At 41.5% G+C, this 19,584-nt stretch overlaps 1 protein-coding gene and 1 long non-coding RNA gene across 3 annotated transcripts in view; both read left to right on the forward strand.

The window, feature by feature from the left end:
• Positions 1–19,584, forward strand: part of LOC109429491 (cryptochrome-1) — a 49,617-nt gene that overhangs the window by 16,881 nt on the left and 13,152 nt on the right. For both annotated transcript variants that reach the window (XM_029868540.2, XM_029868549.2), the window contains exons 2-3: positions 379–1,121; positions 11,742–12,036. In XM_029868540.2, coding sequence (XP_029724400.2) covers position 1,121; positions 11,742–12,036 — 296 coding nt within the window. In that variant the 5' untranslated portion in view covers positions 379–1,120. The remainder of the gene's footprint in view (positions 1–378; positions 1,122–11,741; positions 12,037–19,584) is intronic.
• LOC134291189 (uncharacterized) lies at positions 8,746–11,129 on the forward strand. The gene is made up of 2 exons (XR_009998959.1): positions 8,746–8,851; positions 8,962–11,129. It is a non-coding gene; the product is annotated as an uncharacterized LOC134291189 (long non-coding RNA).

Genomic DNA, 19,584 nt, shown 5'->3' on the forward strand with positions numbered 1-19,584 from the left:
TTGACAAACAGTCAAAATTTGGGATTTTTTGATGCACTCTATGAAAAGTTACAGCATGTTGAATTTTTTTGTTGGAGAAAAAAAGTTGCCTATCCCAAACATTTTGGCCATCCCCTGTACTTTTTTCTTGATACTAAAACACTTGATCTAGTAATGAGGAGAAGCTTCTAGAAGTTCTAGAAGCTTCTCCTCATATAATGTAGTTACTCATCTTGGAGTTTAGGAGATTCAATTAAATTGACGCGTATCAGTTATACAATTACCATAAAACTTAAAAAATCCACTCAGTTGTTACAGTGTATCTTGTATACTCAATCGTCTATTCTTTCTGGATCACCCTATAGAGACTAATTCGATCTACTCTCTTGTTTCTTTCAGGCTTACCGCAGCTATTAGAATCATCCAAGCTCCCTGAGTATTACTTACAGTCAGTGGTAGTGCTGGTGCATCAAAGTTGCAGTTGCATTTGCCATTATAGTTCCAGTCAGTGCTATATGTGTATTTCAATAGTGTAAAACGAACATATTCGCAAACTAGCGCAAGTTGTGTGCATTCTCAGTCAGTACTACAATTACAGCCAACTCGAGCGCATGTGTTCCGGGTTAGTGCCTACCGTTCGATAGAGTTTCATATTCAGTGCAAATTGACTCCTGGCGCAGTTTGCATTCGATGCAACCGATGACGATGGAATGATTATGATGCAACCGATAATTGAAACAACGTTGACGTAGTGTGGCAGCGACCGAGAAAAGCTTAGAATATTATTTGTGCAACAGTTACACACAGCTAGGAGTAAACACAAGTGCGCGATAACGAAACAAAGACCTTGTGGTGAGGCACGTTCGTTGGAAAATTAAGGTCGTTTGGAAGCGTGTGCATTACCTACTGGTGAAGAACGGCGAAAAGATAGTTTGTGCGAAACAGTCGTGAATCTAACGAATATGTGCTCGTTGGAAGATCCTACATAAAATCTTTTTTCTCACACTACTACCTAGTGTTTGAAGTGGAAGCTGGAGTAGTGAACAGGGAAGTTTCTAGAACAAGCTGTGATACAGGTGACTTGTTGAACTGATTGGAGAAGAAAATTCATCAATTCCGTCAACGATACGCTACAATAACAAGTAAGTCTAATAAATTTCATAATCTGTCATAAGACTTAACTAAAATGACTAGTTAGACGTATTAGGGCACATAGGTATAGCCGAAGTAAATGTGCAGCCACAATAGTAACATTTTTAAGTCGAATGGATTCCAAGATTTTATTAGAACCGTCATAAAACCAATGATAAAAAACATTTTGTTCTTATGGCGCTTCTGTAAACTCAACACTACATTTACATACATTTATTTGTTCAACATCACATTTAAGACAAGACATAATCAACAATAGTACGCCACAATACTGGCTACCGCTCTCCATCCTCGGTAGCGCCCAATGCTCGCCAGGTCACGCTCCACCTGATCCGCCCATCGTGCTCTCTGCGCTCCACGCCTTCTTGTTCCAACCGGATCAGTAGCAAACATAAGCTTTGAAGGGTTGTTGTCCGGCATTCTTGCAACATGCCTTGCCCGCCGTATCCTTCCGGCTTTGGCAACCTTCTGGATGCTGGGTTCGCCGTAAAGTGCAGCGAGCTCGTGGTTCATCCTTCTCCGCCACACACCGTTCTCCTGCACACCACCGCCGAAGATCGTCCTTAGCACGCGTCGCTCGAAAACTCCGAGTGCTTGCAGGTCCTCCTCGAGCATGGTCTCGTATCCGTAGAGGATCACCGGTCTTATTAGCGTTTTGTACATGGTGCATTTGGTGCGTGGGTGAATCTTTTTCGACCGCAGTTTCTTCTGGAGCCCGTAGTAGGCCCGATTTCCGCTGATGATGCGCCTCCGAATTTCACGGATCACGTTCGAATCGAGGTAGAAGAATTCCTCCACCACCTCGAAAGTATCCCCGTCTATCGTTACATTACTACCCAGACGGATCCGGTCGTGTTCGGTTCCGCCTACCTTTGTTTCTGAGGCATTCACCACCAGTCCGACCATTGCTGCTTCGCGTTTCAGGCGGGTGTACAGCTCTGCCACCGTTCCAAATGTTCTGACAATAACGTCCATGTCGGCCGCAAAGCACACAAATTGACCGGATTTTGTGAAAATCGTTCCCCGGCTGTTCAACCCGGCTCGTCACATCACATCTTCCAGAGCGATGTTGAAGAGTAGGTATGAAAGTCCATCACCTTGTCGCAGTTCCCCGCGAGATTCGAATGAACTGGATAGTTCACCCGAAACCCTTACGCTGTTTGGGCACCGTCCATCGTTGCTTTAATCAGTCTAGTCAGTTTCCCAGGAAAGCCGTTTTCGTCTATGATTCTCCATAGCTCTGCGCGGACGATACTGTCGTATGCCGCTTTGCAGTCGATGAACAGGTGATGCGTTGAGACCTGGTATTCACGGCATTTCTGTAGGATTTGCCGTACGGTGAAGATCTGATCCGTTGTCGACCGGCCTTCAATGAATCCGGCTTGTTAACTTCTCACAAACTCAATAGTTTTAGGTTTTAGACGACGGAAGATGATCTGGGATAGCACTTTGTAGGCAGCATTCAAAATAGTGATCGCCCTGAAGTTCTCACATTCCAAATGGTCGCCTTTCTTGTGAATCGGGCAGATTACCCCTTCCTTCCACTCATCCGGTAGCTGTTCGGTTTCCCAGATCCTGACTATCAGCCGATGCAGACAGGTGGCCAACTTTTCTGGGCCCATCTTGATGAGTTCAGCTGCGATGCCATCCTTACCAGCTGCTTTGTTGGTTTTGAGCTGAGCCCTCAGCGTGGGAGTTGGTTCAATACCGTCCTCCGCTGCACTGACGTCGTCGTTTCCTCCGTTGCCGTGGGCTCCCGTGCCTACGTTCTCCACGCCGTTCAGGTGCTGATCGAAGTGCTGCTTCCACCTTTCGATCACCTCACGTCCGTCCGTCAAGAGGCCTCCGTCTATATCCCTGAATATTTCGGCTCGCGGCACGAAGCCGTTGCGGGATGCGTTAAGCTTCTGATAGAACTTCCGTGTTTCTTGGGAACGACACAGCAGTTCCATTTCTTCACACTCCGCTTCTTTCATGCGGCGCTTTTTCTCTCGAAAGAGGCGGGTCTGCTGTTTCCGCATCTGTTTGTAACGCTCCACGTTCTGTCGGGTCCCTTGCTGCAGCGTTACCGCCCTCGCTGCGTTCTTCTCCGTCAAAACCGTTCTGCACTCTTCGTCGAACCATTCGTTCCGTCGATTCCGTTCCACGTACCCGATGGTGCTCTCGGCTGCGTCGTTGATGGCTGCTTTCGTTGTACTTCAGCAGTCCTCTAGAGGGGCCTCATCAAGCTCGCCCTCGTCTGGCAACGCGGCCTCAAGATTCTGCGCGTATGCTGAGGCGACATCCGGTTGTTTCAGTCGCTCTAGGTTCTACCGTGGCGGTCGCCGGTACCGTACATTGTTAATGACGGAGTGGTCGGAGTCGATGTTGGCGCCACAATTGGTCCTGACGTCGATAATGTAGGAGAAGTGCCGTCCGTCATTCAGAACGTGGTCGATTTGAAATTCCGTCTGCTGTGGTGATCTACAGGTGTAACGATAAGGGAGGCTGTGTTGGAAAAAGGTGCTACGTATGGCCATATTTTTGGAGGCGGTGAAATCACTGAGTAGACCGTTTTCGTTCGTCTGCTGGTGGGCGCTGAACTTATCAATCGTCGGTCTGAATTCCTCCTCCTGGCCTACCTGAATGTTTAAATCTCCTATGATGATCTTGACGTCGTGGCTTGGACAGCGATCGTACTCTCGTTCGAGCTGCGCGTAGAATGCGTCCTTGTCATCATCAGTGCTTCCGGAGTGTGGGCTGTGCACGTTTATTATGCTGAAGTTGAAGAATCGGCCTTTGATCCTCAACCTGCACATTCTTTCGTCGATCGTCCACCAACCAATCACGCGCCTCTGCATAGCACCCATCACGATGAAAGCTGTTCCCAGCTCGCGTGTGTTGCCGCAGCTCTGGTAGATGGTATGATTACCTCTAAACGTTCGCACCATGGATCCTGTCCAACACACCTCCTGCAGCGCTACGATGCCGAACCTGCGGTCCTTCAGTAGATCGGCGACTATGCGGGTGCTCCCAATGAAGTTGAGAGATCGGCAGTTCCACGTACCGAGCTTCCAATCGAAAGTCCTTTTTGTTCGCTAGGGTCGTTACCGTTGGTCTCGGTTCGTATTACAGTCGACATGTCGATGTTCTACATCTCGATATCACTCCCCATCTCGATGGTTTCATCGGTCCCTTCAATCTGCATACATTTTACCCCCCTATATGTCGATATCTCCTTATCTCGACATCTCCCTATCTCGATGCGATCTCGATCGTTTTTGTTCCAGGTTTTCTCTTCATATGTCGATATGTCCATATTTGCAGGTTGCTAGATCTCGTTTCGTGGGTGCAAACATTCTGAGAATGCAAAGTGACATTTGTTTGTTGATGGTTTTTCTTAGTTACGGAGAGTTTTGCAATCTAGTGTGCATTAAACATTGGCTCTGATTTTCCGTTACAATGTTTTTTTTACGGCTGGCTCGTACACCAACCGCCTACTTTCCGGAGGACCATAGTGCACAGTTGAGCTTAGAGTCCTTCCCTGACACTCGAACGTTGATCAGCCGCCCCTAGCGTGGGGATCAGACGCTGTGGTGAGCCACTCTTCCTGCAGAACAGACGTTCAGGTTTGCCGAAGCAACCCCTCCCCCTTCCCTGTCAGCCATCGACCAAAGTTCCCACCGAGGTTGGTTACCCGATCTTCCCTAAGGTTGCTCATAGTTTCCGGCCGGTACTACGAGGAGGTAGGGATAGGAGTTGCTGGGCAGAGGCTAGTTTATCACAATAATGATCTGAAGGATCTGAATTGCGCAGCATACCCAGCCTTTACCGTGCCACCATTTAATGAAATTACTGAGTTTAACTTTGGTCTTGCTACTTACATCATCTTGCATTATTTTTCGTATTAGGGGTTGAATGCAGGTTGAATATTTCAGAAACAGGGTTGCTTGAGGTCAGAGAGATACATGCATAAAAGATCATACAATCCATTTTGTTGTCCTCCATTCTTCATTGCCTGATTTTTTCACAGATCTCAGCTACTTTGATAGATAACGCATGAGCTTAAAAGGACAAAAACCAAGGTCGTCTTTGTCTTACTCGTGCAGAATTGTCAAAGTGACCTGTGAATTGTCAAATCGGTTAATGAAGAATTGCAGAATCCAGTGGTTTATGCAAGATTTGTAGAATCAATGAAGAATTTTACTCCATCTCCTTTTTTTCTGGCGAACTAGCACCGTTCGGCGCTAGTTGTGTTTAACGTCGGCTGGGCTAAGCCTTGAATTTCGACGCCCAGGAAGACAGCCACCACACCTGGGACCCTACATATCGAACCCGTCAACACATGGGCGTAGTACCCTAGTGGACAAAAGAACTGTAAATTAGGTTAAGTGATTAAGAATAAGAAAAAAGTCCCAGAAAATTCCATCGGCATCGACGGGAAATAAACCCCGACCGACTGGGGTGATAGGCTACCACCGACGCCGACGAATTTAACTCCTGAAACCCAGCTAACGGAACATCATCGTAATGTAACTAATAATATTATTTGAAATCGACAGGAGAATGTTTGACATGTGCATGACTACGATGATCAACTCAATAGGGACTTCAGAAGAGTCATGTTTCTCTGAAAATTTCAGTTCACTGTTCCAGATTTGTCAAAAAATTACAGTCTATAGTCAGCTAAATGTTTTGATGAGATCTCAGCCGAAAATCAGTAGCGTCGTGCGGGGTTACTTTTCAAATTCGGGGCTACTTTGGACACTTTTGAATATGGATTTTTTGAATTCAAAATATGGTTCAAATCTGTTTGATGTCTTTGGGACTTATGAAGCAATATTTTCCTCTTCATTTGGTTGAATTTGTTTTTCAAACAGACCCTTTATTGCTTGTGAGGACGTGTAAAAACATCGAATAAACAAAAAAAAATATATAACATAACATTTGCTGTGTGAGCATTGTTTCTACAGCTCATAAGTTTCAAAGGGTGGATCAATTCAAGATGCATTAACATAACGTATACAATCGAATATTTGTATCGTTATAAGGACTGTTCAATTTAAAAACGGACAACTTGCTTGTGCGATATCTTTTTTATTTTTCAATAAAATCATTATCAGTTTTTTGCATAACTTTCTATAGCTGTTCTCAAATGTAGGAAAAATATAACATTAAACAAAATGTTCTTTATTGTGTAACTGAAGCAGTTTTCGTAAAACATCAATAAAACCCATTTCTCAAAATTGGACATCACTTTCTACATACTTAACATGTACATTTTCATGAAGTTTTCAATGTATTGGAATCATATACTATTCTACTAAAGATAAAGCTCAATATTTGGTCAGTAATAATGTACCAAGCAGTCTCCGGCTTGATATAGTAAGTTGCCTTGTTTTCATAGAAATTATTTAAAAATGTTCATTTAAGTCCTGTGTTGCAATAGCATCACGGATTCGACTAAAAATTTGTCCAGAGTAGTGGAATATTGCTCTCTGAATGATACAGAAGAAAAAATTACTTATAATTGCATTTTTCATCAAAAATTTAATCCATAAAGATGGTCATATTAAAAAATGTCATACTTTTTGCTCCATTGATGCAGATTTTCAACTCTAGCGAATCTTGTTACTATTTTTTTATCAACGAAGCTGGTTTTATGATATTGTACACCTTATTTAATAATAATCGGATGCAAAGTTTTTATTTCCAACATCATTGTTATGCAAAATTTGCATTAGGTTGCATTGTTATTTGGAAGAACCTTTAAAAAACGTAACCTTTTTGATTACTGAGTCTGCAATAGCGCACAGTAACCAAACCAGTAATGCTATTAAGAAGCAATTTTCTGCATTTAGAACCACATTATTCTCACTTTCGACTAGATGCATAAAAAAATTGATTATTTAATATTTTCATGCCCCTTTTGCTTTACAATTGAATTCTATTGAAAAAATCGAATCTTACCTGAGACTTTAATATCTCTACACTTAATTTTCCGATTGAGTTTAAATTTTGCCAAAATGTTTATTACTCATGCTGCTGCAGCATGGCACATACTTTTCTGGTATTATAAACGATATACCATATGTGATCAGTAATTTTATATATATTTTCAATTTTCGGCAATCGAAAAATTCGCCTCATTTAACATCTGGCCGATTTTCTATAAAATAAAACTATTTTTATTCGATTCAAAAATGATTACAATAATGAAAGATGATGTACTGAACAACGAAGCAAGGGTGGTTAAATTTGAACTACGCGTCTTCTTTTTATAGCCTTGTAAAGTTGTCCGTTTTATAAATTGAACAGTCCTTACATGATAAATTACCTTTTCACCTAAATAAAGGATTGATGGTCCCTTTTTTAGGGTTGTCTAATACAATATCACGCTGCTCATAATACCAAAGGTAGAACAGAATCATAAAAAACGCATATATTTATTGAAATCATGTATGATATAGTATACTACAGTATTGGTGCGCAAAGTGCTTTTCTAAATATCCCTGGAATTTTAAATGCAGTTAATAGAAACTAGAACGGATACGAGGTTCTATTGGAAAAGGAATTTTGGGATTCCGTCAGGGTGGTCAAATGGTGGTTTGAACCCAATTAACTGAACGGAGGCAGCTCCCTTATCCAGCCCCTATTCAAGGGGGGGGGGGGGTTATAAGTTATAACTTATAACTTTCGTCATTGCACTTTTACCGATCTGTAAACACGGACACCTTAACAATTTCTGCCCAATCTTCCAGAAATGAAGATGGCTGCGCCCATTGGCACTCATATTATGGCCTATTCCCTCTCAACGCATAGAGACTGCCATCTTAGTACCAGCTCTCAATCTCCTTTCAGCAACGTAATCTTATTAACAGCGGTACGGTTAAACGCTAGGGTGGGGCCTACTGTATCTTATATATTAAAAACGTGAATTTTCTACATAAACAAATACTCATACAAACGAAAATCTTTGAATTGGAACCAACCGGTTACAGATATTTACATCGAGTGCCCTGATGTAACAATGCCTAGGCTTAAGCGACTATACCCGGTATCTGAAACGAAATAAGAAATAACTAGTTCTCTCATTCTCATGTATGTTAAAATATATAGAAATTATTATGAAAATCAGATTGAACTTTCCAAATTCGAACTTTTAAGGACAGACTTGTTAGAATCTCAAAATGGCCGCCACAATGGCCGACTTTGGTACCTACTCACGATTTTGAGGGCACAAATCTCTTCGTAAACAAAACCAGCGCACCTGATCTTCTTATTTTAAGCTTATTACGAGTGAGCAAGAACAGAATAATGAAATGCACTGTTGCGTGAAGCTTGCTTCTTGAGATTTGTGCGTTTGAAGTTCTGATGCACTGTTGAAGCGGGATTTCAAGATGTTTGTCCTTAATTGAGCTCAATATTGGGGACTATCGTTCATCACCAGACAACTCTATGTAACACTACATATTATTCTCTCCATTGACGGTTTCACTTATTTGAATTTAGAATTGATTTAAAGCTTTACCCTGGCCAAGATCACAGGGTTCGACGGTATTAAAGTGAAGGATGTTAATTGTAATTCTTGTAATGAAAATATCACCTTTAACACTTTTAACATAATTGTGTTGTGAGATCGTTGTTGATCGGTACGTGCTCGTCGTTGTTCTCGATATAATATTGTTTTTCGGACTGTGGCAGCGTCGTTAAAAGTGATCTACATGGACTGACATCGAATGTGATACTTGCTAATACATGTGAAAGAACAATATCCATTCCGATTTTGCGAATATCGTGGAAAATCGTAGTTTTAGACTTGCTTTTATTTTTCGCCGTTGTGATTAATAGCAACTTGCAATGGCCGATGTGAGAATCTGCGAAAAATGCTCTCAGACCATCGATGTTAAATCTGAGTCCTTCAGTGTCTGCGAGGGAGACTGTGCGTGTTTATTCCATGCCAGTTGCGTCGGCTTAACAGAAGATGATTTGTGCTCAATCGCTTCAAGATTGAACCTTATTTGGATGTGTGACAAATGTATGCACAAATTTCGTAGCATGAGTGACGGTACACAAGCTGATTCGCCTACCGATTCTCCCAAAACTAAATCTCTCGATGATGAAGTTAGGGAGCTCAAAAACTCTGTTGCTGGTATACTGGAAACTCTCTCCAAAATCACACCGACCGCTGTTACGGACAACCGTGCCCCGCTACATTCAACACCCATTTCGATGAATATGCCTTTTGAGGAGATGCAGACGAGTGAGGGAAATGTGAACAACGCGGAAAGCTATCAACAGTCCCTGTATACGAACGATGGAGACAACTTCTCATTGTTTTTGTCCAACGTTGATTCAAGTGTCTCAGAGCGAGAGGTTCACAATATGGTTTCTCGAACGTTAAATGCCCCCGGTCCCGAACGCATTGATGTACTAAAACTAGTTTCATATTGGAGTTACCGTCGACCGCCAGATTTTATTTCATTCAAGGTAACTCTTGATAAGAAATGGAAAGCAATGACCATGAACCCAATGATCTGGCCGAAACAAGTTAGAATTAGAGAATTCATTGAACGACACAACGTCACGTGGAGGCCGTAAATAGTTGATATTTCAATATATTTTGATCTGTTGTTGGGTTTCTAGATGTTCGATTTTAATTTAGTTATATTGTATGTTCGAAGTTGTGGTGTTATCATTGTTCGAAGTTTAGGTTGAATGCTTTGATAGCATATCGTGTTTCGTGGGTTCCGATGTTGTATTGATATTGTATGTAATGAAATGTGATTGATGTTGTATATAATGAAATATGATCTGATGATATATTGTTGATTTTGTTATGTATGTATTAGGATTAGATATTCATTAAGACTGTAAAGTCAGATGAATGAAACAATAATAAATAAATAAATAAATAAATAATGCGCCTCCAACGGTTCATTGTGAACCGGCTGCTACAGATGGAGTATGGTTGATTTATCAGAAATGCTCGATAAACAGGAGGGACCTGCTGGGGCCTAGTAGTTTCTATACCCAGATAACAGTTCCGGTCGATTGAGTCTGGGAAGGTTTCGAGAGTCGTGAATCATAATGAAAATTTGTGTTTTGTGACGAGTCTCGGAATCTTTTTTTTGAGTCAGCAGACTTTGAACTGTTTCCTGGGCTTCCCACTATTCGGTTAATTTTAACAAATACACTATACAAATACAAATTAAATTCAAATATGAAATAATTAGCAGTATCTTGCGTATTCAATTTGCTAATACATAGTTCTCAACATTTGATGTGCTTTCGTGATTCAATTTTCTCTATGTATGTGAATTTTCAATATCAATTTAAAATAACTAAGAAACTAATAGTGGGAAGTGCAGCATTTAACAGTGCTTGCTTATAGATTCGAAGCTAACGTGTGATCAAGACGAAATCGACAAAAACTGACTATGTACTTCGACTTTGACTAACGTAGACTATTTATGACAAATTAGATATTTTTACATTTTTCGACTGAGTGTATGAAAGGTTTACTTTAATATGAGCTTATTTGGACCGATGCTGATAGTGCTAGGGATGCGGACGAAAGACAACTTTCAAAGGTAATAAAAACAATACTTAAATGAGGATGAACGAAAATGGACATAACAAACACATCGACTATCTAACAGATCATAGGCACACCAAAGATTACTGAATTGTAGGGCACAGCATAAATATGAACAATAACATTCTTTAAACCTTGACATGACAAAACAACAAATACAAAATCGACCATATGACAAAACCGAAACTTTCACACCTTCTACCGTAACCTTCTGAGTCAGTACGCAACAGTGTCTTACTGGACGACATGTGCCGTGCACGGCTGGTGAACTGCTTCTGAAGGATTACGTTCTCTATCCTATCCAAAGGCCTAGTGAACTGTCGTTGTCCGCGCAAACGCGAGACGCTTGTGCGCACAGTGATGGGAGAGGTTTCTACGTCCGTCGGCGTGCCGCTAGGAACCTTTCCAAAAAAAAAAAGAATTGATTTAAAGCTTTACACAATCGACAACCATCCAACTGCTGCAAAATGCACATGTTTTTGTTATATGACCCTTCACTCAACAACTGATTTGATATTTCTTTTCATGACATCTGTTGCACAATATCCCTGGTCATTAAGTAACCATACTTCAGAGGCATTCTCTGTTCCTGTTTTTGCAAGATTCCAATTTTATGGTACTGATTATTTCTTGAGGTCTTTCCTTGTCAAATATTTGACCCTGTGTTCAGGCATTAATAGTGAATAATCCGATTTACATAGGACCCGCTAAATGATCATGTGCTTCGCGAATTATAATGATGATGCACAAAACAAAACACGATCCAGCATGACACATTTTTTTGGTAGTGTTGTACTTTTTACAACGGCGCGCGTCCTGAAGGGTTAAGTGCAAAACAGATTTTCACCTATAAATCAGCGGCTATTCAACGTATTTTTAAGATCATCACGTGATTATGCTGCAAAATGTTGATCGTTGATAAAAGTTCATACCTTTTGATCCATTTCGTAAACTTATACAAATAACATATGTTTACGAAATTATCTCAAAAGCAGTTACTACATTCACTTTTTCTTCTCATATCCGTTCACAGTGGGAATGACCAAGCAGCAGCAAAGTTTGGGTCACCAGCAGAAATCCAACAGCACGACAACGTCCGTCATTGGCAGTGGTGGTGGTGGTGGTCCCGGTTCCGGTACCAACTCATCATCGGCCACGCTGAAACAACAACAGACGAAGCATACTGTTCACTGGTTCCGCAAGGGTTTGCGGCTGCACGACAATCCGGCGTTGCGTGAGGGCCTCAGGGATGCCGCCTCGTTTCGGTGCGTGTTCGTTATCGATCCGTGGTTTGCCGGAAGCTCCAACGTTGGCATCAACAAGTGGAGGTGAGTGAAGCTGATTAATATGGATTTATTGTTTTTTTTTTCTTTTTTTTGTTAGAATAATAGTTTTATTGTGCACTAGTTTGTATTTCTTGTTTATCAATTCAAACTACCTAGTTAGTACGTCTAAATACATGAAGCCTAGTTTGTACTGTGTTCGTGGCTTCTTCTTCTCCTTACCGACCCGGCATGTTACATCGTTCGTTATCGTTGTCGTCCGCTAGGTATCCTACAGCTACACCCACACGTTTGTCATACCGAGCACCGAGCGAGAGTTCCGTAAACGGTGATTATTCATTCAGAAATCACGTGTTGATCAATGTGATAGCGCCGCGCGAGCCCCGATGTAACTGGTGGGGAAGAAGTGGGAAAAAGCCTCCCATTGCGTTTCTTTTTTTGGGTTGTCTCTTTGTGGGTGGCATTTTGACTTGATTGACTGCATAACAGCCAGCAGTGTTAATCTTGGCGGCCAGGTACGGTGTCATCTGCTATAGGCAAACAGACTTTTACGCGATTTTCTCGAAGTTACGCGATTTTGGTAATTTGCAGAGGGCAAATCTCGTAAAAAAAATTCCTTTGGATTTTTTTTCGCGCGTTTTCTCTAAACTACGCGAACCTTTTTTACACGAACTTTTTTTGCATTACACTGATGGCTCCCTTCTCGAAGGTCGAGCAGGTGCTGGTGTTTATTCTCGTGAGCTAAGGCTGTATTAGTCTTACTCACTTGGTGTTGGTTGACACTGCACCGTTTTTCAGGCCGAAATCTTTGCTCTTCGGAGTGCATTCAGCACTTCAGCAGCACGTAATGGGCAAAGTAATATACTTCTGTTCAGATAGCCAGGCTGCTATTAAAGCACTTGCTTCGGTCAACTCCAGTTCGAAGATAGTTATCGCTTGTCGAATCCAAATCGAGGAGCTGAATTCAGCAAACGCTGTTCACCTTGTATGGGTACCTGGCCATTCTTCCATCGCTGGAAATGAATTGGCTGATGAGTTAGCTCGCACTGGAGCATCACATGACTTCATTGGCCCTGAGCCAGCTATTCCGATATCGAAGTGTTGGGTAAAGCTTCAGTCACACCTGGGCTGCTACTCAACACAAACAATACTGGAATAGTTTGGAGTCATGCCGTCAAACCAAGTTGTATTGTAGTAGGTAATCAAAATTTGAACCAAATTGCTACTTTCTGAAGCAGTGCAAATTTCAAGTGATTTTTTCTCCCACATGGAAATAATTTACTACGGCAAAATCGTAGGTACATGAAAGCCACGGGTATAAGCTTTCTGTTAAATGGTAAAAAGTTTGTATTTGCACCGAATTTCATTGAAATATTTGATTTTTCATCAACAATGATTTTAATCTTAATTTGAACCATCGTAATCATAATTTGAACCAATTTTAATCTTAATTTGAACTACTGGCGGCAGCAGCTCGAGCAACTCACAAAACAGCCAATTCCATGCTAAATCACATGAATCTGCTATTTCTCATACCTATTTTTCATTAGGCAGTGGAATCTCAACTCAGAATGTTCGAAATTCTTTAGGAATTTGGAAAATAAATTTGGATTTTTTCATCCCCCAAGAGTAAACAAAGCAACCACTAGCGCAATCTACAGGCCAACACTAGAAGCTCACCCCCGTTTACTAGTTCAAATTTAGATTACAAATGGTTCAACTTAAGATAACATTCTCCAAGTAAGAATCACTTAAATTTGATAATTTTATGACAAATAATGCGGAATATTATTCGGTTGGTCGATTCTACGATAAATAAGCTTTCATTTGACGTGTTCACATATTGCGTGTGATACAATGCATGAGCTGTACGAGTCCACCGAAAAAGTGCTTTCTCTTGGGGGAAATGGGTGAAATCACAGTGATTTTTCAATTGCCTGTTTTCCATGACAAAAACGCTTTTTTCAATGCTTTTAAAGTCCATTTTATCAGGTTATATTACGGAAAGCTGTTTAACATCTTTTTCGAGACAATATTTGCCTGAAAAGTACGTCGTTTTAGTGAATTTTGAAATGGTTCAAATTAAGATTACAATTTGACTAGTTCAAAGTTTGATTTCTTACCCTACTGAGCCATCTCCAAGGGTGGCGAAGTATCTTACAAATCTGTCAAATCAGAATTGCAGCATTCTGGTCAAAGCATTGACTGGCCATTGCCGACTCAGCTATCACATGGCGAATATTCAGCAAGCTGATTCATTTGCATGTGATAGCTGTGAATCCGATTGTGGAACTTCGTATCATTTGATAACTGTCCAGTTTTTGCGCAACTGCGTTTCCGAGTATTCGGAAGGAAGTTTACCATAACTACGCTAACGCTAACTGCGTTTCTGAATATTCGGAAGTGAAACTGAGTTCAGCGACCTGAATATTCAGGATATTCTGTTGTTCTTAACCCGCTGTGGTAAAGAGCTATAGGCTCTCTTTCGCTTTACACGCAGAAAAATTAATTGTAAACACAATTAAATTCTAGTTCAAATCAACCGATTTTTCAGTTTGATATAGCGACAAACTGATTTCTAGATTAAACTAAACTGTCCCATTGTTTGATAATACAAATATTTTCATTTGACGAATTTTTTGACAGTTTGTTGAACAAACTGAGATTTGGTAGTTTCAACATGAAATGACAGATTGTTTTAAACGACTGCACTTTTGGTACTAACAAACCCGGAATGTGATAGTGTTGGTGATGGCAACTCCTGCGGCAGCTCGGAAATCTATTTTTAGACACTCGGCAAGCGGATGGAAGCGAGAACGAATAAAAAAGGCAAAAAAGCGAAACCGACCAACTTTTTGAGGATGCTGTCTTGAGTACCTGCGCGTTATCCATCACGGCCAAAACTGCACTTGGAAGTTGGAGTGATGGATTCGCTACACTTTCTTCGTTGTGGCGATGTTGGGGTAAGAATTTTAAAGATGTGTGAGTGCATTTGGGCCATGTTTATGGTCCCCATTTTGTTGAAACAAATGAAGTTTTCATCGTTATATGGAACGATAGGAATTGATTGTTTTGATCGATAAACTCTAAGCAAGAACAAAGAAATATAACTTTGGAATAAGCAATTGCTCAGTTTGAAAATCAACCATGCGTTTTATTGTTTTAAACAAGCCTCTTTTTCCTGCGTGTATGCGTTATTACAGTGCCCTTTTCAGGGCGCTGTTTGAACCCGTTATTGAACAATTGTGCTACGCTTATGCGTTAGTACCCTCTTCCAGGGTATTTTTTCCTATTTCCCTACCTGTCCTTATCCCCATTCTTATCCTTATTTCCTTCCTTTTCCCTCAGATAGATGATGAACTAGGCTATTATTTTGGCGATGGCACAAATGTCCCAAATGGAGGATAACGTGCCTCTGGAGCCGGCCTTCTGATACTTGATAGGTACGGTGTCATCTGCTAGGCAAACAGACAAGCACCCTCAGCAAATTTAAACATATATGATAAAATTAAATATGATAATATTATAATCTGATAGCATTATTTGACTCTTCAGCAGTCACGCTGTTGTATTTTGTACAGTACGATGAAAAAAGCTAGCCTGTTCTACCTAAATCAGCGTTGTTCTGATTATTTGGTGAAATTCCTAAAGGAATCTTAGGATAAGTCCTACAACAATTGTTGGAGAAAACCCTCAAGGCGTTCCCAGGGGAATTTCTGGATGGAGTCCTGATTAAATCTGTGGATGAACTTCTAAAGGATTTCTTGAAGAAAATTGAGGGAATACTTCAAGACGACTTCTTGAAGATTTCCCTGCCACATGTATGCATCTCTAAAAATATCTTAGAAAATTGAAATATTAATCGCTGGATGAATCATTTCTATACCAGGAATCGAGGAGTAGCTGAATAATGGAAGAACTCCTGGAGGAATTCTGGAGAAATACCTGGATGAATCACTGGAAAGATCCCTACAGGGATTCTGGCAAGAGTTTCTGCAGAAATTTCTGCAGAAATCCCTTGAGGAATTCCTGGTGAAATACATGCAGGAATTTCCGGAGAAATACCTGCAGGAAAGCCCGGAGGAATTCCCTAGGGAACCCTTGGAGGAGTCCTTAGAGGATTCCCTGGAGGATTTTTTTGAGAAATATCTTTGAAGGAATTCTTGGAGAAATATAGAGGAATTCCAGGAGAAATTTCTGAGGAAATTCCTCGATAAATTCCTGGAAGAATTCGTGGAGGAATTTCTAGAGGAATTCTTGTAAGAATTCCTGGAGAAATTCTTGAAGGAGCTCCTGGAAGCATTTCTGGATGAACTACTGGAGGTGTAGCAGCCGGCTTAGAATAGCACTACGGACCACCTGTTCCGGGGGTAAAAGTCCACCAAACAGATAACCCCAACCCAAGGTGTCAGGCGACCCGTGCTAAGGGATCAATGGTTGAAGGGGGTTCAAAACATGCTCGATCTTTAACGGAGCCCGTAGCGTGGATAGATCACCTTTTTGGGTTGCGTTGTGGCGAAAGATCTACCAAAACGAACTCTAGTCCTAACTGCATCCAACTATGGAACAGCCTATTTTAGTAATTAAAGGAAAAACTTTGGTCCTTATTACATTTCATACCTTGGTAAAAGTGATAGGTCTCGGTTTGGTTCTGGCCGAGATGGATTTTGCACCAAGGAAAAAATGGATTAGTAATCCTAATCTTTTATTCGGTATTCACTGGTTTGAGACAGTAGGGACTAGGTTTCCGATGCATGGTCAATATTGGTATCATTTCTTGACTTTTTCGTTAAGGGATCCGATTTTGACTGAAAAAGGAGCGTGTTAAAAGCGGAACCTATCAATCAGAATCCTTCCTTGCGAACTGAAGTTGAAAATGACTACTGTAACAAAACCGAATACTTTATAACTTCTCAAAGGTGATAAAGTAATACGACATGCACTACACAAAGGACACGGGGTATACCACAATAGATCAAATATTGGTCGCAGTGGTTATGTCCCGAACAGAGAAAAAAAAAACTACTGAAGGAATTCCTAGAGGACTTCCTGCAGGAATGCCGGGACTCCAGGAGGAATTCCTGAGTCATTTTTTGGAGGAACCTCTGGATGAATTCCTAGAGGAATTCTTGGAGGAACCTCTGGAAGAATTTCTAGATAAAATCTTGAAGAAATTCCTGAAGGAATCTCTAGAGAAATATCTTAGATAAATCACTGGAGCAATTTCTGAAAAAATCTTTGGTGTAATTTGTCGAAATATCCCTGGAGAAATTCCTGAGTAAATTCCTAAAGAAATTTCTGTAAGAATTCCTAGAGAAATCCTTTGATGTACTGCTGCTAGGAAGAATCCCAGAGGACACTTATAACACGCGACGCGAGTTGTGTCTGTCTTATTATTCTTACAAAACGTTAAAAAGGAGATATAATTACCTTTTTGAGTCGACCGGTTTCGGGCTCGTTGTTGCCCATCGACAGGACGATGTCCGACTGATTACGATGATAACTAATACTACAATCCTACTGTGTGCAGTATTCGTCGTGAAGCATTGTATATTACTGAATTCTCAGCTTGGTCAAGTCCCAAGCAACACACATGTTATATAACAGTTACGACAGCGCAAGTTTTAGTTGTATAGAAGTTCATTTTACGTAATTCTAACACAATGTTGAAATAACGTAGAATTAACTTCTATACAACCAAAACGTGCGCTGCCCTAACTGTTATATAACATGTGTGTTGCTTGGGGTGGAAAAGAGAGGACATAATTGGGGCATCATCTTCATTCATAAGCGGGCGGTCGGCTGTAGCTATATACATGGATTCCCATGCGTTAAGCTGCGTAGCTTTTTGGACATTTTTCAGCAGTTTCGCTTGTTCCCAGTCTGCAGTATGTCCTAGCGTCGTGGTGTGCATTGCCACACTTGAATCGCAAGTTCTTTCGTGTTCTACCGCGTTCTTGTGTTCACGTAGACGAGTTTTAAACTTACGACGTGTTTGCCCAATATACACCGCGGGGCAATCTCGGCATGGGATTTGGTAAATTCCTGATTTTTCGTCTATTGGAACTTTGTCTTTTAGATTGCACAATGCATCCTTTAAGCTGTTGCTGCTCTTGTACACCACCTGAAATCCGTGATGGTTGAAGGCTGTTTGGATTGGATTGGTGAGCTTAGGGTAAAAAGGAAGGCTGATCCGTTTAACATCCTCCTTTTCCGGCCGCAGTGTCGTAGCATTACTTCTGTATTTCTTCCTTTCGTGTTTTCGCAGGATTTTATCCACAAACTCCTTTTCGTACCCGTTCACCTCTGCAGCTTTGTGAATCCTGTTCCGCTCCTCGACGAACTCATCTCTTTCCATGGGTATGTTGTAGAGACGATGGGCCATGGAGTGGAAAGCTGCTTTTTGCTGGGCTGGAAGTTGGTTTTCGATATATTCCAAATTTAAGTTTGTTATCTTCCCTCCTGGAAATCATCAAGTCGAGGAAGGGTAGTTTACCCTCCGCTTCTTGCTCTACCGTAAACTTGATGGTGCTATGTCGCGAATTAAGTAGTTCAAGCGTCTGTGCCAAATACCGCTCTTTGACTACTGCGAAGACATCGTCAACATAGCGTCTCCAGATTCGAGGAAAACACCTTTCTTTCTCTAAACCAACTTCGAAGTCACTCAAAAAGAGGTTTGCAAGAAGTGGAGAGAGTTTGCTCCCCATGCTGAGGCCGAAGGTCTGCTTGTAGAACTTCCCTCTGAATGAGAAGTAGTTCTGGTTCATACAAACTTCTGCCACCGAAAGGTACGCCTCAATTTGGTGTCGGGGCACTCGACATCGTTCTAAATGTCTCTGCAGGCTGTTCAAAGCGTCATTTACTGGTACGTTTGGAAAAAGCGCAGTTACATCGAACGATACTAGTACTTCCCCTCGCCGTACTTCGATATCTTTCAGGTGCTCCACCAATTCAACAGAATTACGGACGCTCCTACCATGAGTTACAGGATGTTTTGTGAATCTTGTGAATCTTCGGCAAACAGTAGAGCGACGCTACCTTTGGGTTGGGTACGTGCAATTTTCGTTCCAGACAGTCTTCACCCACCAAACGCGCTACTTTCTGACGAACGCCGTTAGCCTCTTCAATCATCGCATTGAGGGGGTCTTTCGGTTTTCCATTCTTGAACTTGCACTCTTCATATGGACCATCAGCGATCATGTTCAGAACACGGGAGTCGTAATCTGGCTTGTCCATGATGACCACTGCATTTCCTTTATCCGCTCGAGAGTAGACCACATTCCGGGCTTGCAATTTACGAATCAGACACCATGTCTCGAAATTCGCGTGCGATTGCTTCCCCCCCTTGCTGTCCAAAAAGCTACGCAGCTTAACGCATGGGAATCCATGTATATAGCTACAGCCGACCGCCCGCTTATGAATGAAGATGATGCCCCAATTATGTCCTCTCTTTTCCACTTGACCAAGCTGAGAATTCAGTAATATACAATGCTTCACGACGAATACTGCACACAGTAGGATTGTAGTATTAGTTATCATCGTAATCAGTCGGACATCGTCCTGTCGATGGGCAACAACGAGCCCGAAACCGGT

This window comes from Aedes albopictus, chromosome 3 (assembly GCF_035046485.1).
Source record: "Aedes albopictus strain Foshan chromosome 3, AalbF5, whole genome shotgun sequence".
In the NCBI taxonomy this organism is placed as follows: domain Eukaryota; kingdom Metazoa; phylum Arthropoda; class Insecta; order Diptera; family Culicidae; genus Aedes; species Aedes albopictus.